This window comes from Diplotaxodon limnothrissa, linkage group LG23 (genome assembly GCF_057381915.1).
Source record: "Diplotaxodon limnothrissa isolate DT_005_m linkage group LG23, D_limnothrissa_male_GT1.1, whole genome shotgun sequence".
Lineage (NCBI taxonomy): Eukaryota > Metazoa > Chordata > Actinopteri > Cichliformes > Cichlidae > Diplotaxodon > Diplotaxodon limnothrissa.
This window is the reverse complement of record NC_140617.1, coordinates 9,910,504-9,934,567: the sequence shown is the minus strand read 5'-3', so window position 1 is coordinate 9,934,567 and position 24,064 is coordinate 9,910,504. Positions and strand designations below refer to the sequence as shown.

The window sequence follows — 24,064 nt, the reverse complement described above, 5'->3', positions numbered from 1 at the left end:
TAAAGAAGTGAATTATATACGATGGACCAAACCACTTTGTTTTGATTCCCCGGGGAATCAAAACAATTATTTAACTTGTATAGTTATTTTTACAGTTTTAAGAGAAAACTTGTTATCTCCGAAAAAAATAAATAAAAGTGGTGTCTGGACCCTCTTGTTCACTCATGGCTGTACTGGGTGGTGCGTTTAAATTTTTCTAACACTGAGTCACGTCTGGGAAAAAAAGATCAGAGTGAGACGTCTTTGCTGCTGTTCCGGTTCAGGTGTGACGATGAAGTGACCCACCTGGCCAGGTAAGGTACTGGCAGCTCATCCGGCTCTCCCTCTGCTGGCATGTGACGCTGTTGTCCATTCACACAGATCTGAGAAAACCCGGCAAAGTTCCTATCAGTTCAGGAAACAACTATAATTCTTCACCACTTAAGCCGAATTTTAAAGCTCCTCGGGCATGGATAAATTAAAGTCGGTTCTGAGCGGTGAGGAGGCGCGCAGAGATGACCGGAACATTATACAGGTAAAGCCTTAATCCCATCTTTCACTGTTGTGGCTAGTAATCTCAGCTGGATCATTAATCGATCGTTTATTCAATCTCTACTAATGCAGCAAATGAACCAAGCTTCGACTTTAGGCTGGGGCACACGTATAAAGGGATTCATCGCCTGCTTCGTGGTGGGAGCTGCATGCACAGTTCTGGTAAGAATTTAATTTCTGTGTTTTTTGTTTTTGTTTTTTCTACGACAATATTCAGTCGCTCTCCACAACGAGGAAGAGCTCAGAGAAAGCTGGTGTTGCCCTACTGGTTCTTCTTGCTCTGAGGAATGCTGAAGATGTGATGCTCTTTCATTTGGCGACACTGCCTAGTCCCTCCTTAAAGTGAGGCTTATAAAACATGACGTGTGATCCACCTGCATTCACGTGTGTCTTGCAGGGAGTGTGTGTGCTCTTCCTCCCCAAGATTGGGATCACTCTCTTTATTGTCTTTTACACATTTGGCAACATATGTGCTCTGTGCAGGTTAGTGATGAAAAAAATACCTTGAAATGGGAAGCTTATTTTGCATGTTTTACACACTTAATACATGCTTTTCTTTCTTGCACATTTCACTGTGTCCAATAGCACAATGTTTCTGATGGGCCCAATGAAGCAGCTGAAAAGGATGTGTGACAAAACAAGAGCGCTGGCTACTACCCTTATGTTGGTAAGTGCAAAAAATAAAAATAAAAAAATCAACCCCCAAAAGACAGAACATGTTACACAAACATGAGTGGACTGAGTTCAGTAAATTTAGATTCATTGCAAAAAAAATTCTGTTTTCCTTAAGAGTTCAAGAGCTGGTTAAAGGTGAAAGGATTGCATAACACAGCTTTCTGCTTAGAGGATTGCATGACAACACCAAGCTAGAGTTCATAAAACTTGGTTGTGGATGGACTGACAAAAATCAGACCCTGATGTGCAAACGTCTCTCTTTAAAACTACAATATTTGCTGTGATGGAAGATTTGCTCTCAGAATGTCCCACAGCAGGTGCAATTAGGTTACCATCCTCTTTCTTTCAGTGCTCAGTATGCAAATATTTAAACTACATGTAGGTAAATAATTAAATCAGACACTAATGTGACACCTGTGTTGTAGATCTGAAGATTTTCTCAGCTTTAATGTGGTTATGAGCATGGCCATGTCGCCTATGTAATGCCCAAGCATCATACTTTGCAGTTCTGACATATACAACTGGAAGCAAGGGTATTATAGTTAACTAACAGGCCCTAAGAGATGTTAGTGCAAGTGAGGGAGGTCATCACTGGGCTGAAACAAAACAACATCAGATAGAAACCAAAAACTTTAGGGATAGCCAAATGAGCAAACTGGTAGAGTCATAAAAAGAAGGAATGCACTGACTCGCTCAGCAAAACCAAAAAGCCTAAGGGAAGACCACAGAAAATATAAGACAGATGAAACCAGGATGACCTTGTACCAGAATGAATGGAAAGGAAAAGAAGGAGAGAAACTGCTCATGATCTGAAGCCAAGCATTTCACTACATATCGTACTGTGTATGACTGTGTACGTGACAAATAAAATTTGAATTTGAAGTGTACCACATTATCTGTAAAACATGATGGAGGCGATGTTATTGCATGGGCATGTATGGCTGCTAGTGCAACTTGGTTACTGGTGTTTATTGATGATGTGACTGTTGATAGAAGTTGCGGGATGACCTGTGAAGTGTGCAGGGGTATAAACTGACCAGACTGCACTTCACAGTGCAAATAGACCCAAAGCAAACTGCACACTAACCCAACAGTTTCTCAGGAAAAGAAATGAGAAAATCAATAGAGCATGCTTTTCAGTTATTAACTACATAACTGAATGCAGAAAGACTCACAAACTAGGAGTAAATAAAGGCAGCAGAAGTAAAGGTCTAGCACAGCAAGACATTTGGTAATATCCATGGTTTCTAGACTTTAAGCAGTCAATGATTTTTATCAAAGTATTAAACAATCCTTATATTTACAACTATGTTAGTTTGTACAGTTAATGTGAGAGCCTAAAAATGAGGGTCTGTGTCCAAAAAATAGCTGTACTTCAAAAACAGTTTACACAGACTTTTGTTAAAACCCTTCAAATTAAAGCTAAAAGTCTCTCTGTCATTGCTTTAGACTTGTCTCGTTCTGACTCTCTGTGCGGCTTTCTGGGTGAGTGAGCCTCCAAAAAATACTTATGATCACTTCTAACTTTATCTGTTTATCTGTTGGATTAATGTCAGTGTTTGATCCCAATCTCTCTCTTTTTTTCTCACAGTGGAAGAACTTTGGACTTGCTTTGTTGTTTGTTATCTTGCAAGTCTTGTCATTTACCTGGTGAGTCTCTACATATCTAATTAATTTTTTTTTTCAGTCTTAAATTGTTTTTTGTTACATAAAATGTGTGTGTTTTCAGGTACAGCTTGTCATACATCCCATGTGTGAGGTTTGTAGATTTTGCTCCATTTATTCAAATCTTCTGTATAAATAATCAGAAAAAAGTGGTGTTCAAAGCCTAAATGTCTGGTTTATGTTCTTTACCTTCCAGAGAAGCAATCATGAGGATGCTGGCCATGTGCATGAAATAGGCCATGTGTGTTTGCGGTGAAGGTTCAGCTTGGATGAAGTGTTGAAGAATGGGGCAGGTCTCTTACTGAAGTTGCTAAAATTGGCTCCTTTAGAGAGTCTCTGGCCCTTCCTGCTGCTCAGACATTTGTTTATAGGTGAAAAAGAAGCAAATTTTCTATTTATCTTTCTCAGTTGTGCTTCATTGATTGATTGATTAATTTTTGGTGACCACTCAAATTTAACCAGTTTATAATTATTGTAGACTTTGTTTGTAATATGTGTAAATATCTGTAATAAATCAGTATTTTAAACTTTTTAAATTTGTTGTTGTTGATTTTTGTTTTCATCTTGCTCAGAAAAAATCTATTTTTATTAAAAGTTCTTATGGTCTTAAATTGTGTTGGTATTTGAATGTGAAGCTCAAATAGTTAATCAGGGTATGAACAGGTCCTGTTAATATTATAATATGCAAAATGTATTTTTTTAAATGGTGAATTTTTAGTTATCAGGAATTATCTCTCATTTAGTATAAGTTTATATTTTTGGTTCTTGTTTCTGTTTTCAGAACTAAACTGTCAGAAAATCTGTTTCACGTTAAAACTCGAAGCACTTATTTTTACATCTATTTGTGGAGCTTTTAAGACCTTTTCTTATTATTTTGTTTCTAGGGAGCCTTTTTTGTAAAGTCTTTTTGTTGGACATTGGCTTCCTTTTCGCTCATTTTCAGTCCAGTCCTCGAACCCGTCCATTTAAAGAGGAATGTCTTTTGTTTTCTGAGGTCATGAGTAATTCAAGCATAAAAAAGACCCCGGGCTTCAGAGATTAACCAGTGTGACTTCTAGCAAAGAAAGCACCATTAAATTTTATTATCAGGCACTTAGTTACTAGCGACCTGTCACAAAAAGCCAAAGTTTAAGAATTTGCACATTTTACAATCGTTTCTAGAATTTAAAAACAGTTTTCCCCTTATATTCTGTAGTTGCATTTATGTTTGCATATATTTCCCGTTTTCCTAGCAAAATATAAAGAAATGAGCGTTGCTCAAGAAAGAAAACAAACTTTTGGCGAAGTTTAAAAAACCGCGCGCCTTTCCGTAGCGTCACGTGACCCAGTCAGGAAGCATAAACTGCATGAAAACAACAGTGGGAACTCGCATGTCTGTACATGTCTCCGATAAAGTCGTCTTTCGTATAAATTGTAGTCCTGCCGGTCAGCAAACATGTCGGACATTTTGGTGAGAATAAAAAACAGCATCGCGGAGAAAAAGAAGGCGGATGTTGCTCAAAGTGACCTGAAGAAATGGGGATTGAGAGGTAGAAAGGCTATTTTTAACCTGGACGACTGACCTGCAAAGTACATACAAACTTCAGGCTGTCTTCACTCATTCACAGTGACATGGCGTTTTCTGTGGATACAAACTAAACGCACTTAGAGCAGATTAATACACTTTCAGCGCCGTCCTACATGTAATTTTCAGAGATTATATTAAACGTGCTCCAGCGGTGATGATCTTTCTCCTCACAGGGATACAGCTGAGACCCTACCAGCTGGACGGGGTGCACTGGTTAACTCAGTGCCTGAAGAACCAGCAGGGATGCATCTTAGGAGACGAGATGGGCTTGGGTAAAACCTGCCAGGTATGACATCATCTGTTTACCTGTAATCCAGAGCCCTGGCATGGCTGGACAGTTTTTATATAGGCGGTGAGGCTTGGAGCATCTGTTACACTGGGGGTGCCCAGAAGTTGATTCTAAAAAGCCTCAGTGCCATGTGACATATCAATTGTGCCTTTCGTTATATTTTTTATAGCACTTTTCTGTCACTTGGACCTAACGTGACATTTGTATAATTACTATAATTACATTTATTTTAATGCAGTTTTTCTACTCCATAGGCTTACACCTTTATAACATTAGCATACACTGGATCAGAGCCAGTGCTCTTCAAAGTTAAGCAATGTTTCTCTGAAGAGAGATTCTTGGTTTCCAAGTGGCTTGTTAGACAAATTACACACTTTGCTTCAATTGAATGAGAAGTTTTCCCCTTATGTGTCACACACTCATGAATCTGACCATTTGGGGGCTGCTTTATATATGGCTTATTATTTACATGTTCTAACGGTGTCCTGGTCATCATGTATCCCTTCAGACAATCTCTCTGCTGGTGTACATGTCAGGGGCTCTCAGGAAGAAAGGACCATTTCTGGTGCTGAGCCCACTCTCTGTCCTGGAGAACTGGAGGAATGAGTTGGAAAGGTGGAGCTACATTAATCAGTAATTGCATTTCATTTGATAATGTGCTTTTAGCGCTGTCTGTAAACCTGTGTGTGCGCCTCGCTTTCAGCTTCGCTCCCTCACTGACGGTCCTGGTTTACAAAGGAGACAAAGAAAGGCGGACAGAGATCCAGCAGGAGGCGAACTCTCAGGACTTCCATGTTCTTCTCACTACATATGAGGTCGGAGGCTATTAAGTTAAAACAAAACAGGATAAGGTTTCACCTTTGTTAAAACTGATATATATATATTTTTTTTTTTTTACCTGTTATTTCCAGCTGTGTCTCAAAGATGCTTCATTCTTGAAACGGTGAGTTTGTACTTATTCTTGATCTACATAAACTACTCTGGAAGCAATGTACTGTGAGGAAAATTTAACTGTGGGGTCCTAATACAAGTTTATATAGTTTTAAGCAAGAGGTGACAGAAAAAAGGACCAGTACCAACAGAGATATTGCTTTTAGGTCGCTCTGTGTCGGCTCTTCCCGGCCTTCACCCAGTAAGATCGGCTTAAACTGTAGTTATCTAGGTTAGCGACCTGTATGCCTGAGATGATCATGTTATTCTAGCCACACTACAAAACCAAGACTAGAAAAAACTGTCACAAACAAAGCTTTAATATTAGTCTGAAGCCTGTGTGTCTGTAGTAATCTACAGAGATTATTAGAGAGGGGTCATTCTTTTAAACGTGAGCCATTTTTAATATAAGCAATCCACCTTTGTATCAAATTATATGTGACAGAAGAAAAGGAAGAGAATAATGGTCTTTAAAGGTTTGTTCACTGAGAACAAAGTTTTCATGTGCTGATATTTCCCTGATCTCTTCCTCAGGTGGAAGTGGAAGGTGCTTGTGGTTGATGAAGCTCACAGGTTGAAGAATCAAAACTCGCTGTTGCACAAAACTTTGACAGAGGTACTAAGCAACACCTGGTTTGGGCAGATTTCTTCATTGTCTTTCCCTTGACCTCTTAAATCAGTTTGTTTGTGTTCTTCTCTTGTAGTTTTTCGTGGGATTCAGAGTCTTGCTGACAGGGACTCCCATTCAGAACAACCTGCAGGAGCTCTACTCCCTGCTGAGCTTCATCCAGCCCAATATCTTTATACCAGAAGACACAGACAGCTTTGTCAACTCTTACTCTGATGTACAAAGTCAGCCTGCGTTGGGTACGATACATAATTATAGCATAACAAAGCATAGCTTACATTCAGTGTTATTTCTGAGTCCATGCGTCTCTCCATATCCAAATAAATGTTTTGAAATATAATGGGTGAATATTGGTCACGAAAAAGTGGAGTACAGTAATGCACTGTAGGAACGCTAACCATGAATCTTATTACTTTTATAGCTGCTGAGCTCCAAAGCATCCTGGAGCCCTTCCTGCTCCGTAGAGTCAAGTCTCAGGTGGCCGTCGATCTGCCCAAGAAAACCGAGCTGGTGGTTTATCACGGCATGTCCGCTCTGCAGAAGAAATACTACAAAGCTGTTCTGATGAAGGATCTGGGTGAGACTTGGGCGCTATGGTGTGCTGTGTCATTTATAAATGCATTTTCTCTGCAGTACTTACCCTGCCTCTTTACTTATAGCATTAGCAAGAAAGCACCAGCTCAGCTTATCACTGATTTTTACAGTTGGCATAACAGACACTAAATCCTGACTTCTCTCTATCAGTTCTCTCTATTTTAGAGTTGGTTTTAAGGTTTTACTCATCACCTTAAAGAACTTCTGGGTCTGGTCTCCAGCTGTGTAGGAGAAATGTGCTATTTTTTTGTCTGTTCCAAAGTCGATGAATAAACCTGAAGGTGATCAAGGCACGAATATTCTGAGCTCTCATGGTTGCTTCATAGCTTTTATTATTAGTTTACTAGTTTTACTAGGGATGTTCCTGGCAACTAATTTCTCAGTCAACTAAACGAGGAACAAAAATGAGACTAACCAACTAGTCTACATCTAAGAAACACTCGGGTGTTAAGTTACATTTGAGAACCACCAAAAACTCATAACAAAGGCATTTTGTTATGTCCTTATGTCCTTGTTTCATGTCTTATAACTTTACACTGATTTTGTTGTTGTTTGATTTTGGCTTTTTCCACTTTGTAGGCTGTTTTTAAAGGTGCCAAGTGGAAATAATAGTTCTAATAGTATCTGTTTAGTGGCATCAGTCATTTGTAAATTCAATCTGCTTCTAAAACTCTTCTTTCAGAGGCTTTTGGAAATGACCAAGGCAGCAAAACTCGGTTGCTGAACATCTTGATGAACCTGAGGAAGTGTGTTGACCACCCTTATCTGTTTGACGGTGAGAGGTGCAGAGTGATGATGTAAAAAAGACTGGCTTTAGTTCTCTCTGCTACAGGAAAGACCTGAGGCGTAGGTGTGTTTTCAGTGGGACAGGATAAAGCCGCTTCCATTACATTCTATGTTTGTGTGTCTGTTTCTTGGATAGGAGTTGAGCCAGAGCCATTTGAGATGGGGGAACATCTCATTGAAGCCAGTGGAAAACTTTGTCTTTTGGACAGCATGCTGACATTCCTCCACAAAGGGTTTGCTGATGTGTTATTTGGCTCCACCTGGTGGTTTAGTGCGGCATTGCTGTAATGCTGTGATATTCTAAGTCACATATTCGTCTTTAAATTGAGTCTTACAATATTTGTGTTTTCATATCTGTGGTTGAAGGGGCCATCGGATCCTGCTGTTCTCTCAGATGACGAGGATGCTCGATATTCTCCAGGACTACATGGAGTACAGAGGTGAGTGAGAGTGAACATGAGGGGTTATTGTTCATTGACTTACTATTAATTGTTCTTAATGGCATGAATTAATTAGTAATTATTCTCATTCTTCATAATGGCAAACTTGAAAACCATTTGATTTATTCTTAGTTATAAATAAATGCTGAATTCAGCTTTTCTGTTCAGGTTACAGCTACGAACGTCTGGATGGGTCAGTCCGAGGGGAGGAACGAAACCTAGCAGTGAAAAATTTCAGCAGCAAAGATGTCTTCGTCTTTCTGCTCAGCACTAAAGCCGGTAAATAAAGCCCTGGTGTAGTATTTTCTTTGATATACTTATATATAAACTCATGTTAAACCGTTTCAAGTAATGAAGTCTATTCAAGTAATTCCTGTGAGTCAATAGCGCAGACTTCCGACTGATCTAAATGTTCAGTTTCAGTCAGGTTCTCCTTTTTTTCCCTTTTTTAAAAACCTTTTTTTCACTCAATGAGTGCAGATATTCCTAATATGGTCATCAGAGGCACCGGAGCCCCACCCAGCTGCTGTCGGCAATCAGAAAAAAGGTGGAGGACCTAAAATTACTTGTTTCAGTCAGAGGATGAACTGAGGGGCTGCATTTTGAACTCGTGCAGAGCTGTTCTAGTAGAAGAATGGAAATGCAGAGCTGGGACAGAATAGGTTCTATTTAAGATATTCTTCAGACAAATGTCTGGATCTTTTGCTTTTTCATTTTACTGCAACATAACTAATATAACTCACTGGTAAATGTCACATGGAGAGCCCATACAAGAAGTGGCTGTTATTGGTTAGCCACAGAAAATTTCAGAGGGATGTTTAAGAAGCAGGTCTTTAGGCAGGAGGATGTGGAAAAAAGCTGGCATTTGTTTACAAAATGCAGCTTCAGAGCAAGCTACCACCTCTTCCCTCCCCTGCTACTCAATACCAAATACTTCTGCGCTCTCAGCCTCACCTGCATGGGCAAGAAACGGGTAGACAAAACCTAAATAGTAGATCGGTCAAAGACGATCCTGAAAGAGATCCTGGTTCCTGCTAAAAAAAAACACAAACCTAAATAGGGATAGAAAGTCATCATATGATCCGCTATCACGCACCCCACTGGTTATGATTGGGAACTAGGCATATGAAAAGGGGAAGCAGTAACCCCTTCTACTGTAGACATTTTAGATGCCAAAAGTGCTGAGAGTGCATTTCACAAACAAGACTGTGGCAATTTTTAAGATAACACTTCTGTGAACTCTGCTGTAGATTCAGATATGCAGACAAGCCTGCAAGCTCAGCTTGAGCTGACTTTCTAACACAGAAGTGGCTGAGAGAGGAAAGGGGAGTGATGACAGGAGATAAGAGCTGCAGCAGAATGAAACGCCTGTGTAAATAAGGCCAGCATGTTTCCTGTCACAGATTATGATTTTCTTTAACCTGTTTACAGTAAATGCACCAATCCTACTGTTTCTTTATTGCGTGCACAAAAATCGAGAGCCACAATTTTCAGTTTTTGTTCTTTCCCTCTGTCTTTGCAGGGGGAGTAGGGATGAACCTGACAGCTGCTGACACTGTCATTTTTGTGGATAGTGACTTCAACCCTCAAAATGACTTGCAGGCTGCCGCACGCAGCCACCGGATTGGTCAGAACAGGTGAAGCATACGAGAAATGATTCCAAGCAGGATCCAATCGGTATTTCATTTAGGTGTCCTGAAAGTCGCACCGTTTCGCAAAGGGACGTGCAGCATTGACAGCACAAAGAAGTGGTGAAAACTTCTGCACGATGTCCTGTTTTGCTGAAGAAAATAACTATCTCATTAGGCTTATCTCTAGTTAGGTGTGAAAGAGTACTCCCTGCATGCAACCTAGCTATTGCACATCAATAAGGCTTCATAGGGATGCTTACAGAAAGCAACAAAATTGATGCAGCAGAGCGAGACAAAAATGTTAACACTTACTTTGGTAGTGTTTTTCCATATTTTTATTTTTTCCCATGCTGGGGAACAATGTCTGCGATATCTTTTGATTTATGTCGTAAAAACAAGTTAAACAAGCCAAGATTATGTTGCACACTCATCATTTCACAACCAGCAACATGAGGGCATTGCCAGGAGGTTCTCGTTGAAAGAATTCCTGCACCTCCTGAGCTGTCCTTGGCTGCTTTACTTTTACTCTGTGGTCCAGCTCACCTGAAACCATTTCCGTTGGGTTTAGGGTGGATGATTGTGAGTGGCAGGCCTGAAAGTGTGTTTTGGCTCATTATTAAGAAAAACAATTGAATTTTCATTGAACTTGTTAAGTCTTGCTGTAGTATCATGACTGTAGTATGAGTGCAGAGCTCCCCTTTTGTTTTTCTTTCATGCAGTAACTGTTGTTGAAATAACCGGACCAGTTCAGGCAGTGCAGTTCGTGTATTATGCAGAGACCAGCTTAAAATCGAATGAATTGTTAGAGGTGTCAGTTGATATACTGATCTGTTCACAACAAGCGAGAAAATATTCCACCTTAAAACTTAGTGGTTGTCGCTGTCTCCATTTAGCTTCTTATTAAAGATTATGTGTTATGTTGTTTCAATATTTATATAACCCTTTGTCCTCTGGTTAGACAGAAACTCTATATTTCTTTTAAAGAAATATATAGCTTTTAAAATATTTGTAGGATACGTTGCAAAAAATCAGGTGCAGGGTGGGGATCAACAGGTAGAGCATTCAGAGGTGAGGTACAAATACGGCTGATGGAGAGGGGCATACTGGCAAAGAACGAGATGAGTTCGGAGAGAAAGATATGATCTGTTGTTAGTTATTCGAATATTTTACATATTATAATATTTTGCACATATCTGCAAGTCGCAACACATCACACTACACCTCCAACAGCTGACCTAAAGAGTGGTTTCACCATGAACTTCAGGCGAATGCGCATCAAATCCGACTTTTTTGACCCTTTGCGACCCATATCCGATCACATCATTTAAACAGCATGGCCTACCTGAGTGTTGTCACTGACAAGGTCCATCCCTTCATGACCACAATGTACTCATCTTCTGCAGACCGCCTTTGGGATGTAGTGAAACAGGAGAATCATAGCATGGATGTGCAACCGGCAAACCCGCAACTGTGTGATGCCGTCATGTCAATAAGGACCAAAATCAAAGGAATGGTTGAATCCATGTGAAGTCAACTTGTGTTGCTAATCAGGAAAAGGCAGACTTTCGGTGCCATTAGAACTACTACTGCCTGTGCACAGTGGTCCAAAAGACCTTCCAGGAACAGCCAAGCTGTTTCCTAGAGAACTGATTGGTCAGTAGGCGATAATTTTGTACCTTTTGATCTCCAGTCATAAACCGCTGCAGAGCAGTTTAGGTCTGCAGCATATGTTATCATGGAAATGTACACAAGAACTTAACCGCCAAGTTACCTGGATACGTTCAAATCCTGCTTTGTAGTACACATCTGCGGTCTGCGAAACCATTTGTTCCGGATGTTCCTGATTAATGTAATCAGAGACAACAATAGAAAGTATATTTTTAAAGTAGCTGACTAAAAACTTCACAGGCACATCTATGAAGGTCATTGCTTTGAATTCAGGTGAAGAAGTAGTTCAGACTTGTTGTCGATTTCTCATAATAATGCTGCCTCTTTTATTATTGTTGGACGGATTGTTATCTCTTCCTTTCAGGATGTTGCAGGTGATTGAAACGTTCCGCAGGCTGTCTTTGGTCCTCGGTCATATTTCACCATTACATGTCACAATTTTTCCTTCAGCTGTCAGCCTTTTTTTAATGTTGCTGTAGTATCATGACTGTAGTATGAGTGCAGAGCTCCCCTTTTGTTTTTCTTTCATGCAGTAACTGTTGTTGAAATAACCGGACCAGTTCAGGCAGTGCAGTTCGTGTATTATGCAGAGACCAGCTTAAAATCGAATGAATTGTTAGAGGTGTCACGTTGATATACTGATCTGTTCACAACAAGCGAGAAAATATTCCACCTTAAAACTTAGTGGTTGTCGCTGTCTCCATTTAGCTTCTTATTAAAGATTATGTGTTATGTTGTTTCAATATTTATATAACCCTTTGTCCTCTGGTTAGACAGAAACTCTATATTTCTTTTAAAGAAATATATAGCTTTTAAAATATTTGTAGGATACGTTGCAAAAAATCAGGTGCAGGGTGGGGATCAACAGGTAGAGCATTCAGAGGTGAGGTACAAATACGGCTGATGGAGAGGGGCATACTGGCAAAGAACGAGATGAGTTCGGAGAGAAAGATATGATCTGTTGTTAGTTATTCGAATATTTTACATATTATAATATTTTGCACATATCTGCAAGTCGCAACACATCACACTACACCTCCAACAGCTGACCTTAAGAGTGGTTTCACCATGAACTTCAGGCGAATGCGCATCAAATCCGACTTTTTTGACCCTTTGCGACCCATATCCGATCATGGTATGACAGTGTGAACAGCACAAATCTGATATTTTCAAATCCGATCTGGGTCACTTTCGTATGTGGTACTGAATCCGATACATATCTGATGTTTTAGAAAGCGACTGCTGTTTGAACGGTCACGTCGCATTAAATCAGTCTTCTACGTCACTGACACAAGACAGACGCCAAATATCAGCGCCCAAGAAGACATCGCGAACGCTTGCTGGCCATCCAGTGAAACTGTTTGGAAGACAACGTTGGAGAAACGTGAACATTTTATTTGTACTGTATAATCTGCAGATTCTGACAGAAATCACCAACTATCCTTTGAAGTACCGCTCCTCTCTAAAACCGCAATAAGGATAATTATTAGGCCATATCTAAATAACTTGATAACTTAAAGCAAAATTGGGAAATGTAAAGTCCGAAACAAGTCTTTATATTAACAGCCATCAGTCAAATAACACTGTTTGGTCTGGGTCTAAACAGAGCGCGTTGTGTGTGACGTCTTCTTTTGCGCATGCGTTTTATTTGTAGTGTGAACAAGCAGACAAAAAAATCGGATTTGATCCAAAAATTGGATTTGAGCATTAAGACCTGCAGTGTGAACGTAGCCTAAGTTTCGATTAAATGATCTACTTGGTCTTCATGTCTTTTTCTCTTGTGGTGGTCTTCATTAAAGGGGACATGAAACACTACACATATAAAGGTTATTTATAACACTGAGACCTACTCTCAACTGACATAGATGTAACACTGTCTGTGAAACTGGATTTAAGAAATAAATACCTAAAGTTAAACATCTTTAACACCATCTTCTGTCAGTAAATGACGTTAACCGGTTGGTTGGTTGCAGCTAATAAACTTACATTAGTTTCTGTTAGCTAACTAGTGACAGAACCGATAACTCCAAGAAGAGCAAGGAGACTAAAAATAAAAACAACTAAAAATCAGTCTAAAGGGGTCATTTTTGTGTTGCTACAATGAGTTTTATGTTACGTTGTTTACTTTCACTCTCCGTCTCGTTAGCAGTATCTGGCTCCCCGCTGTTTGGCTAGCTGCACTCAAGGGGGAAAATCGAGCTGTTAGCCGTAATATTCGGGTTTGTTACGCACTTTATAAATGAGGACTGCGTGGAGGTGGAGGAGAGCCTGTTTGATCCAGGTGTGAGGTGATTCACCGGACCGACAAGCTGGTGTTAGAAACTCACATTTTTCCTCGTCTGGCCAAGTAAGGGGCGCAGTCAGCTGATGCGATCAAAACTATTTTATGCAGTAAAAAAATCTTTCTTTTCCCACGAGCACATCCAGTTTACAACATAACAGCACTACATGCACACCACAAACATAACTGTGTTTCTTACTGAAGCACGATTGGATATCCTAACAGTATGTCTGTAGGAAAAGTAGGCCGATGCGTGCCATGGACAAAACAACAATAAAAAATCTGTCACTTTTTAAAATAAAATGTAAATTAGCCTTTATATGTGTTGCGTTTCATGTCCCCTTTGATGGCTTTTGTGACTGAACTTGAAAGGTTTTTGAAGTGTTCTGGACTAACAGACTTTCATGTTTTAAGGTAGTATTAGTCGGTTGTTCTCCTTAACATTGTGGGGGTGTTTGCTGTATACCAACACTGCCTTGGCATGACACTGTCAGTCTGGCATCAGTCAGCTAGACTGCTGACTTGGCTGCCATACTCGGCTCTGACTTAGCCAGTAGATATCAGGTCCAAGAGATCTGTTTACGTCCGTAATGACTGTAAATTTGTTTCAGAACAAGGCTAGATAATAACCCATACTTATCGTGAATTTCAGCAAATGTAGACTCTCTTTTGCGCCACATAGACTGTATGTAATCAAATCTCAGACATGATTGGTTAATAGATCTCCAACCACTGTATATGTACCTACATTTACAGTCTCAGACTGCTGCAGTTGAATTTATATACGTTTATCCTTTCAGTTTGATTCACCTAACTTTTAGTCTATTTTTATTACATTTTCTATTGTATTAATATCTGCATGTCAGTCGTCTGTGAAGCACTTTGCAGTAATCTACAGGAAATGAGCTATAAAAGTAAAGATTAATTGACTGATTGATTATGGGTAGCTTGAGCTTTACTCTATGAATTTAACAATTCTCAACTTAATGGAAGTTCAATGTGATGTTGGGGTTCAATATTTGAATGATTTCCTACAGGCCTGTGAAAGTGATCCGCCTCCTGGCACGAGACACTGTGGAGGAGATCATGTACTCTCGCGCTGTGTCCAAGTTGCAGCTCACCAACACTGTTATTGAAGAAGGCCGCTTCTCTTTACTGGATCAAGCTCAGTCAGCTGCAGGAGGGCTGCAGGTTTGTGAGCTTTAAATCACTGAAAATAAATTCTATCACTGCAGGATAATCCCTGATAATCTCTGAATCCTTCAGTGCTCAGTTTACTGTGTGTCCGCTTTGTATGAAAACCTCTCCAGTTTTCACCTCCTCTGCTCACATTTCCTCTTCGGCACAGCTAAGCGAGATCTTGAAGTTTGGCATTGATAAGCTTTTGTCATCTGATGAGAGCTCCATACAAGATGTGAAACTGGAGAAGATCCTTGGCCTGTCACATAATGGTCATTGGGTGGATGATGAGGACTACTCCCAGCATGAAGAAAATGAAGAGGATGATGAAGGGAAAGGATCTGAAGCTGACGGGCAGAGTATGTTTCATTATAGTGTACATGTTGAAATCTCAAATCACTATGGGCTATTCTTAGTGTGCGAATTTCAAAAACTACTAATATAATGTAACTGGTGTGGTATAGCGAACATGTTGTTCCTGCATGTAAGCGACTCCGTCTTACTTTTGGTTCTTGAACTGCAAACCACAGAGGAGAAAACACCCAAGATTGCTTCTCTTGGGCTCATCACTAGAGGTTGCAAAGAAAACAGAGGAAATCTGCAAATCACTTTAGGTCAGGAGTGACAAATTTAGTTTCACATAGGGCTGCAAGAGAAAATGAGAATCACATTGAGAGTAAGACAGATAAGTGTTCAAATACAGTCCTATAAAAATAAAAAAGGTAAAAACAACCTTACTTCTTCCATAGGGATTAAAAGGGTACATTGCAGCCAGGTGCTGCTTATCGAATGTAGTATAAAAGCAGAGATTTTACCAGTTTTCTGTTGTGGTATATTGAGGTGTGTGTTAACACAATGCCACAGCCTTTCCAGGAGTGGATGTCCCAGTAAATTCACCTTGAAGTCAGACAGTGCAAGGCTCAAAGAAACTGCAAAAAAACCTTGGAGTGGCATCTGAGACTCTACAGGCCTCAGTTAGCATGTTAAATGTTAAAGTTCATGACAGTACAGTTAGAAAAACATGGAAGAATCCTGGAAGGATTACCAGGAGAAAACATCTTCTCTCTACGGCATCACAGCTTAGGTTTGCAAACCTGCATCAGCCCAAACCACAAGACTTGGGCAACAACATCTTTTGACTGAAGACACCCAATTGGAGGTGTTTGGCATAATGCACGGCGCCATGTTTGTCACAAATACCTATTGCATGCTGTCAATCGTGGCGGAGGCATGATGATCCGGGCTCGTTTTGCAGCCACAGCATCAGGGAACATTGCAGTCAGTGACTCGTCCATGAACTCCTCTGTATAACAAAGTATTCTAGAGTCAAATATGAGGCTGGCTGCCTGACCGAAGCTGGGTCATGCAGAAGGACAATGATCTCAAACACAGCAGCAAATCTACGGCAGAATGTCTGAAAAGGTAAAGAATCAAGGCGTTACAACTCAACCTGAAGACCTTCCAAGAACTAGATTATTTTTATATTATATATTAAAACCAGTCATCCCCCCCTCATACAGCTGAAGCCTAACAGCTAACTAACACAGCATGGCATAACTGGCAATGAGTGGGTACTTTTTTTTTCTTTTTTTTTTTTACCATGAAGAAAGGCCCGTTTACTGATGTGTCATAAAATGACGGCTGTTTTTAAATGATATAATTTGTATCATCATTTTGAATTCAAACACCAGCAGAGATACTGAGTCATGGACAGCAAAGAGGGGCGGGAAGGTGCTCCGTCAAAAAGACACAAATCTAGAGCAAAATAAGTTTGAACCCATCTCAAAGTGACGACTCTGTAAAAGGAAGTCTCACCGCAGCACAGGAAATGAAAGTCAGGGAGGCCATTAAGAAGATGATTTTTCTGAGAAAGTGTTTCGGGTGTAATGTGCAGCAAATTTCATCCCAATAAATTAGATGATTGCATAAAATTTTCCTCACGGGCAACGAGATAAGTTTAAGTAGAGAAAAATGGGCTTTTGACAAAATGAAAGCAGGACAAACTAAATATGTCTTGCCCCCGATGTGATTCTCATTTCTCTCGTGTCCCTTAAGTTTGACACCTCCATTAAAAGCCTTTAAAGAAGCCAGGAGCCTGTTAGTTTACATGCAGATTTTGACCTCCTCTGTGCTTCATCACAGCCGACATAGTCTTTTCTCTCTTTGTGATGATTATCTCAAACCTCTGTCCCCTCTGCTCCTTTAGACCACCTGTACTTCTTTGAGGGGAAAGACTACAGTAAGGACCCCAGCTCTGAGGACCAGAAGAGCTTTGATCGTTTGTTGGAGGAGCAGCTGACCGGGTTTCAGAGAGCAGCAGGAGAGGGACGAGCTCTGCGACACAAAACTGGAGTAAGACGCCCCGACTTTAAATTAAAACAGAATTATCTTTGTAAGGACATGCATCCCACATGAGGTTAGTTATGTATAGACAGAATGCTGAAAACTTAAAAGAAATTAGCCATGTTAGACACTCATCGTGGCTCTGCAGTTTAAAGTTAATTAGCAGACGAGGAACACTTGGACGGAGGACACATCCACCCCCATGAAAAATGAAGGGAACACTGTGATGATCACAGTGTAACACAGTCTGTAAGATGTTGGGGACATCAATCAGTTCGGTCCTGACAGACTTTTTTCTAGTTTTGCTTTTTGCTCGTGTCCTCGTCGCTACCACAACATGTGGGCGTAACGATAGAGGTGCAGGCTGGTGGTGTAATGGCGTGCTTTGGGCCCCTAAGTACCAGCTGAACATCATTTAAACAGCATGGCCTACCTGAGTGTTGTCACTGACAAGGTCCATCCCTTCATGACCACAATGTACTCATCTTCTGCAGACCGCCTTTGGGATGTAGTGAAACAGGAGAATCATAGCATGGATGTGCAACCGGCAAACCCGCAACTGTGTGATGCCGTCATGTCAATAAGGACCAAAATCAAAGGAATGGTTGAATCCATGTGAAGTCAACTTGTGTTGCTAATCAGGAAAAGGCAGACTTTCGGTGCCATTAGAACTACTACTGCCTGTGCACAGTGGTCCAAAAGACCTTCCAGGAACAGCCAAGCTGTTTCCTAGAGAACTGATTGGTCAGTAGGCGATAATTTTGTACCTTTTGATCTCCAGTCATAAACCGCTGCAGAGCAGTTTAGGTCTGCAGCATATGTTATCATGGCAATGTACACAAGAACTTAACCGCCAAGTTACCTGGATACGTTCAAATCCTGCTTTGTAGTACACATCTGCGGTCTGCGAAACCATTTGTTCCGGATGTTCCTGATTAATGTAATCAGAGACAACAATAGAAAGTATATTTTTAAAGTAGCTGACTAAAAACTTCACAGGCACATCTATGAAGGTCATTGCTTTGAATTCAGGTGAAGAAGTAGTTCAGACTTGTTGTCGATTTCTCATAATAATGCTGCCTCTTTTATGGATTGTTATCTCTTCCTTTCAGGATGTTGCAGGTGATTGAAACGTTCCGCAGGCTGTTTTTGGTCCTCGGTCATATTTCACCATTACATGTCACAATTTTGCCTTAGGTTTTTTCCCTACCACACTCAGTGTTGTAGCTCCTATGGGACCGGGTTGTTAACTCTGGAGGAGCTGTAGCTTTAACATCGCTAACGAGAGCATTATAGTTAACGAAAACTAACTAAGCTAGTTTTTGTTAACTTTGCTAAATATTCAAACACTGTCACATTGGTAGATGTGTTTATTGAGAATGGGATCACCGCAGGACTGACAGTCAACAGTTAGAAAGCTTTGTTTATATTATAAATTCTACTTTCTTACATTTTGCGCCTGACAAATATTATCCACCTCAAAATTCTCCAAATACCAAAGCGATTACTGAAACTCATAAAATCTCAACTGAAATTAAACTGCACAAATAAAAAAATGGAAAATGGATCAAATGTATACTCTGGACTGAGCAACATTTAATTGACTTTAATTTTATCTGTGGGTTGATTTGAATGACTATTACAGGAAATCCCAGCAACCACAAAAACCCAGGCTTTCAGTGTTACTTAAAGGATGGATACAAAGCAGCCTCACATGTTTTCTTACGCTGATAATCCCAGTGTTGCAAGCGTTATATGAGTGTGATTTTTCTCGATGGGTTCTCAGGTTTCACTGTCGGTAGCCCTTGGGATTCCAACGAGGAAGAGGAAGCCTGTCACGGAGGCTGAGCTGGAGCTGAGGCGGCAGAGGAGGGAGGAGGCTGCAGCCAAGAGAGCCAAAATGCAGGAGGAGATGAAGAAGAAGCAGGAAGAGCAGAAATACAAGAAAAAGTAAAGATTTATTAGTTTATTTGCTTTTTTAAAACAATTCTGAGACTTCTTTTGCACAAACAGTTTTTCCCTTTATTTGACTTGTGGGTTCGTTGTGCAGAATGGCCTGGTGGGAGTCCTGCGGGTACAGATCTCGGTGCCTGTCGTCTGTGGACAGTGAGGAAGAGGAGGAAGAAGAGGAGGATGGCAGCAGCATGTGCTCCACAGACTCTGACAGCACGGACATCCACTACGTTCTGGGGGATGTTACTCATCCTCACACCGCCCGGGGAGACGCCATCATCGTCCACTGCGTTGGTACGTGCCCCATTTTTCTTGTTACTTCGTAAACTGACACATTAGAATTTTTTTAATTCAGTGTGCGCTTTGTAGGAACTATAGATGGATATGGACATTACATGATGTCACCTTTCGGTACAGGTACAGGTGCTAAGTAATAAGCTAAGACCAAGAATTATTTTCACCAGAATTAAAGCACAAACTTCAGCTCCTCATATGGTCTGGTGAGTAAAACATATGATGTGCATTGGATTAAAAATCCTCCAAAAAACACCAACAGTGGAGAGGTTGAACCTGAATAAGACTGTCAGGACAGCTGTCAGTCACAGTAACCACATCCTTAGCATTAAGTCTCTCAGTTTTAGGAGGCTACTAGATAATTACCTGTTATTACAGTGTGATACACTAAAAGCCCTGACTTATAGTGCAAAAGTTAACAAAAAAGTACAAAATTGATCATTTTCTTGTGCAAAGCAAATAAGAACTACTGAACGACTCACTAATGGAAATAGGAAAGAAAAAAAAAGTCTGTTGAGCAGACCCTAACCAACGGTTTCTACCTTAGAGAAGCTGATTAATGCCAACATGGTGCCAAACAGGCCTCTGTAGAGAGAAAGATTTATCTTACACAAAAGAGAACTAGATCTGTACCAGTTGCAGCAGGACTGAATGTTGGATTGCGTAAAAGAACCTGATGTGAAAACTTTGATGTCGTGCAAAGTCTTAAATAATACCTTAATTTATCAGTTCAAACCAAAACAACTGGCAACATGTCAGATGGTAACTTTGCCACGATATGATGCAGGTGTGGCTTTTAATTCGTGTTTGGTGCGCCTTGGGCACAATAAGTTTGAAAACCAAACCACGGCATGTGTTATTTACCAAAGTAGTGATTCCTGTGTAGATGACTCAGGTCGGTGGGGAAGAGGAGGTCTGTTTACAGCACTGGAGGTGAGATCAGACGAGCCGCGAAAGCAGTATGAGTTAGCTGGAAAGATGAAAGGTAAGATTGACAGTAAAAAAGCATTTTATTTCTTCTTTGGTGGTCTGACTAAAGAATGAGTCACAAAATTAAATATGATTTGTTTCAGATTTGGATCTTGGAAGTGTGCTTCTGTTCCCAATTAATGACAAACAGTCCAGATTGAACAGCCAAGATCAAGTAGGTTCTGGTTGAAGAACTCTGCTGCATAAAACACCCTGAATGTCTTAAAAAACATGCTTGTTTCACAATATTTTTTGTTTCTTTGCAGTAGTAGTGATCAGTTGTGTGATATACCTGCTTTGGGTTAATGTGTGGTGACAGGCTTGCAAAGCTGTGAGGAACAGCACTCAGTGCCATGCAACAGTGATCAGATAATGTGTTGATCAGCTTCCATCTCCTTCCTGTCACCCAGTTAGCCCTAATAGTGGCACAGCAGCGAGACAAAGCCAACAACTTGTCTGGGATCTTTCTGAGTGCTCTGGATGAAGGCCTGAAGAAGATTTACAAAGCGGCCAAAAGAACCAAGGGTGCAGTAAAGCATTTCATGCTATTTTAATACAAAAAAGTGTGAAATGTCTTTTTTTTGTTTTCATGTAGCCTGAGACTGGTGAAATTGTGAAAAAAGTCAAGTCAGCAGTGCTCACATAAACCCTTGTAAAGGTTCGAATAATAACCGAACACCTTACAGTAATAACACACCTTGAAAATGATGCGTTATTACTGTAAGATCTGATTGGCAGGATTTACAGGACGTGCTGTGTGCCATCTGATGTGTGCACGCACAAATTCTTACAAACACAACTGCAGAAGAACAACCAATGAAGCGGGAATTTATATTTCCTCTAGTTATGTTGCACGCTAGATGAACTGATTAAAAGACTTTGCACTCGCTGCTTTTGCTGTTTGTGCCCCAAAATCAACCGATACCTTTAAGAAACTCGTAAAGACGCTTCTTAAATCTTACATTTAGTAATCGAGGCACAGCTGTGCACATTATCAAACCAGGTTTGTTTTCTTTCTCCCTCTCTTCTCTCTTTGGCTCAATAGGTCTTTATTGCAAATACTCTTCTTTTTTTATGCCTCTTAAATTCTTTGTGACTTGATTATTATTTCTCCTCATGTCCTTTGAACCTTTACACGTGATACTGGGCTACAAATAAATTGGCTTGACTTAATTCTCATTCACCACAGTGTTTTCTTATTGTTGTAACCCTCTGCACTAAAATACTTTCAATGGTAAAGACTGCAGAAGGCTACTGCTAACAGCCACTAACCCTTGTTGTCTTTTTCCCACACAAAGCAAGTGTTCATCTTCCACGTATCGGTCACGCTACCAAAGGTTTCAACTGGTACGGCACAGAGAGGCTCATCAGGAAGCACCTTGCTTCCAGAGGCATCCCCACATTCATGTATCTTTTAGTGCTTTCAGAGCATGGACTCAGTAGTAGTAGTTGTGATGTCTGTAATCTTCTCTTAACCAAACTTTCAGATACTATCATAGCAGAAATGTCAAGAACACAGCTATACCCCAGACATCCACTTCAGCATCCTCCCCGGGGCTACAGTTGCAAAATTCTGATGACACCGACTCTGCAACCTCCGGGCCCTCGGCTACACTCCAGAGCCCTGCAGACCTCCCTAGTTTCATGAACGGGGTCCGTGTGTTTTTCTACAACTTGCCTGCATCAGAGAGGAAGAGGCTGGCCCGCTATCTTATCACATATCCTTTAATACTGGTTGCCACAGCTTGGTGTTTTAACAGTTACTGTCTCCTGCGTGCTTTCATCTGCGGCAGTTTGTGTGGTTTTGTTGAGAAAAGAGCCCGAAAGCTTAAAAGCCACAATTGCGAACTACAGAGGTGTGGTACGATGCTCAAATAATGTTATAACTCCTCCTTAGCTGAAGTGCACTTATGATGGAGATGAGGAGGAGATCATGAGTCCGGATGTCACCCACATAGTAGCAGAGGTGGAGAACAACATCCACTCACAGGTTAGTGTCATGGTAACTCTCACTGATGCTTATCTGACGTTTGACATACATAATCTTTTCCAGTAATGTTTATTTGTCGAGGTGGGGCGGAAAGAGTTACGAGGCATTTTCTTGAGGCAGATTAAATTTCTTTAGGTTGTAAACGATGTAAATTAAATACTATCTCTTTGTTTTGTTCGAACCAGGAGCTCCAGGATCTGCTGCGTCAGTACAGTCAGGCTGTTCCTGTGCAGAGGGCCTGGCTCGAGTCCTGCTTTTCCAAACAAACAAGAATCAACACTGCACAGTACCTACATAAGCTCAGATAACACACTGTTTTATTGGTGTGTTTTTAAATTACGTCATTAAATTGTGCTTCGTCACAATGAACTCTGAGTTCACTGTTGGATGCTTGACACATAGTGCAGATCATTTGATAGCTATTAAAATTGATTATCTTTAAGCAGCATAAGGAGTAAACGAACAACAACAAAGGAGGAGGTTTGATGTGTTTTACATAAATACATTACTAGGTTTAAAAGAAATATAAATGACACAAAATCATTCATACACCTAATTTTGTCAATTCAGGCTCACGGGGCATAGCCTGTCCCAGCTGTCATCCCTCGACAGGGCACCAGTGCATCATCGGGCCGGCGCACAGAGACAGACAACCATTCATACCTACTGCCAATTTACATGATTCCAAACATTCTTTACAAATAAATAACTGCAAAGTGGGGTGTGCGTAATTATTCAGCCCCCCTTTGGTCTGAGTGCAGTCAGTTGCCCATAGCAATGTCTATGGGCAACTGAGAGAGACCATAGAGACCTGATGAGTGCTAATGACTAAATAGAGTGCACCTGTGTGTAATCTAAGGTCAGTACAAATACAGCTGCTCTGTGACGGCCTCAGAGGTTGTCTAAGAGAATATTGGGAGCAACAACACCATGAAGTCCAAAGAACACACCAGACAGGTCAGGGATAAAGTTATTGAGAAATTTAAAGCAGGCTTAGGCTACAAAAAGATTTCCCAAGCCTTGAACATCCCACGGAGCACTGTTCAAGTGATCATTCAGAAATGGAAGAAGTATGGCACAACTGTAAACCTACCAAGACAAGGCCGTCCACCTAAACTCACAGGTCGAACAAGGAGAGCGCTGATCAGAAATGCAGCCAAGAGGCCCATGGTGACTCTGGACGAGCTGCAGAGATCTACAGCTCAGCTGGGGGAATCTGTCCATAGGACTACTATTAGTCGTGCACTGCACAAAGTTGGCCTTTATGGAAGAGCGGCAAGAAGAAAGCCATTGTTAACAGAAAACCATAAGAAGTCCCATTTGCAGTTTGCCACAAGCCATGTGGGGGACACAGCAAACATGTGGAAGAAGGTGCTCTGGTCAGATGAGACCAAAATGGAACTTTTTGACCAAAATGCAAAACGCTATGTGTGGCGGGAAACTAACACTGCACATCACTCTGAACACACCATCCCCACTGTCAAATATGGTGGTGGCAGCATCATGCTCTGGGGGTGCTTCTCTTCAGCAGGGACAGGGAAGCTGGTCAGAGTTGATGGGAAGATGGATGGAGCCAAATACAGGGCAATCTTGGAGGAAAACCTCTTGGATTCTGCAAAAGACTTGAGACTGGGGCGGAGGTTCACCTTCC

General features: G+C 40.8%; 2 protein-coding genes across 2 annotated transcripts; both read left to right on the top strand.

Moving 5' to 3' along the window:
- The first annotated feature begins 448 nt into the window (after window positions 1–448).
- Window positions 449–3,107, top strand: sft2d2a (SFT2 domain containing 2a). Its single transcript, XM_085348254.1, has 8 exons — window positions 449–514; window positions 604–693; window positions 929–1,014; window positions 1,117–1,198; window positions 2,656–2,691; window positions 2,798–2,856; window positions 2,936–2,965; window positions 3,068–3,107. Exons 1-8 carry the CDS (start codon window positions 449–451, stop codon window positions 3,105–3,107), a joined length of 489 nt encoding a protein of 162 aa, XP_085204380.1.
- Window positions 3,108–4,204: 1,097 nt separating this feature from the next.
- chd1l (chromodomain helicase DNA binding protein 1-like) lies at window positions 4,205–23,479 on the top strand. Its single transcript, XM_085348159.1, has 25 exons — window positions 4,205–4,400; window positions 4,612–4,724; window positions 5,236–5,342; window positions 5,431–5,542; window positions 5,639–5,670; window positions 6,192–6,273; window positions 6,362–6,524; window positions 6,707–6,862; window positions 7,562–7,654; window positions 7,802–7,898; window positions 8,032–8,105; window positions 8,274–8,384; window positions 9,628–9,742; window positions 14,723–14,876; window positions 15,034–15,223; window positions 17,071–17,216; window positions 18,994–19,157; window positions 19,258–19,454; window positions 20,341–20,439; window positions 20,528–20,598; window positions 20,834–20,948; window positions 21,722–21,830; window positions 21,911–22,141; window positions 22,332–22,413; window positions 22,599–23,479. Exons 1-25 carry the CDS (start codon window positions 4,307–4,309, stop codon window positions 22,719–22,721), a joined length of 3,030 nt encoding a protein of 1,009 aa, XP_085204285.1. The 5' UTR covers window positions 4,205–4,306; the 3' UTR covers window positions 22,722–23,479.
- Window positions 23,480–24,064: the final 585 nt, after the last annotated feature.

Excerpts from the sequence above, each read along its gene's own strand:
- sft2d2a (XM_085348254.1), top strand. The coding sequence starts at position 449 with ATGGATAAATTAAAGTCGGTTCTGAGCGGTGAGGAGGCGCGCAGAGAT. Across the intron at positions 1,199-2,655 it reads TGGCTACTACCCTTATGTTG|ACTTGTCTCGTTCTGACTCT; the intron begins GTAAGTGCAAAA and ends TCATTGCTTTAG. Across the intron at positions 2,857-2,935 it reads CAAGTCTTGTCATTTACCTG|GTACAGCTTGTCATACATCC; the intron begins GTGAGTCTCTAC and ends GTGTGTTTTCAG.
- chd1l (XM_085348159.1), top strand. The coding sequence starts at position 4,307 with ATGTCGGACATTTTGGTGAGAATAAAAAACAGCATCGCGGAGAAAAAG. Across the intron at positions 6,274-6,361 it reads TGCACAAAACTTTGACAGAG|TTTTTCGTGGGATTCAGAGT; the intron begins GTACTAAGCAAC and ends CTTCTCTTGTAG. Across the intron at positions 6,863-7,561 it reads TGTTCTGATGAAGGATCTGG|AGGCTTTTGGAAATGACCAA; the intron begins GTGAGACTTGGG and ends CTCTTCTTTCAG.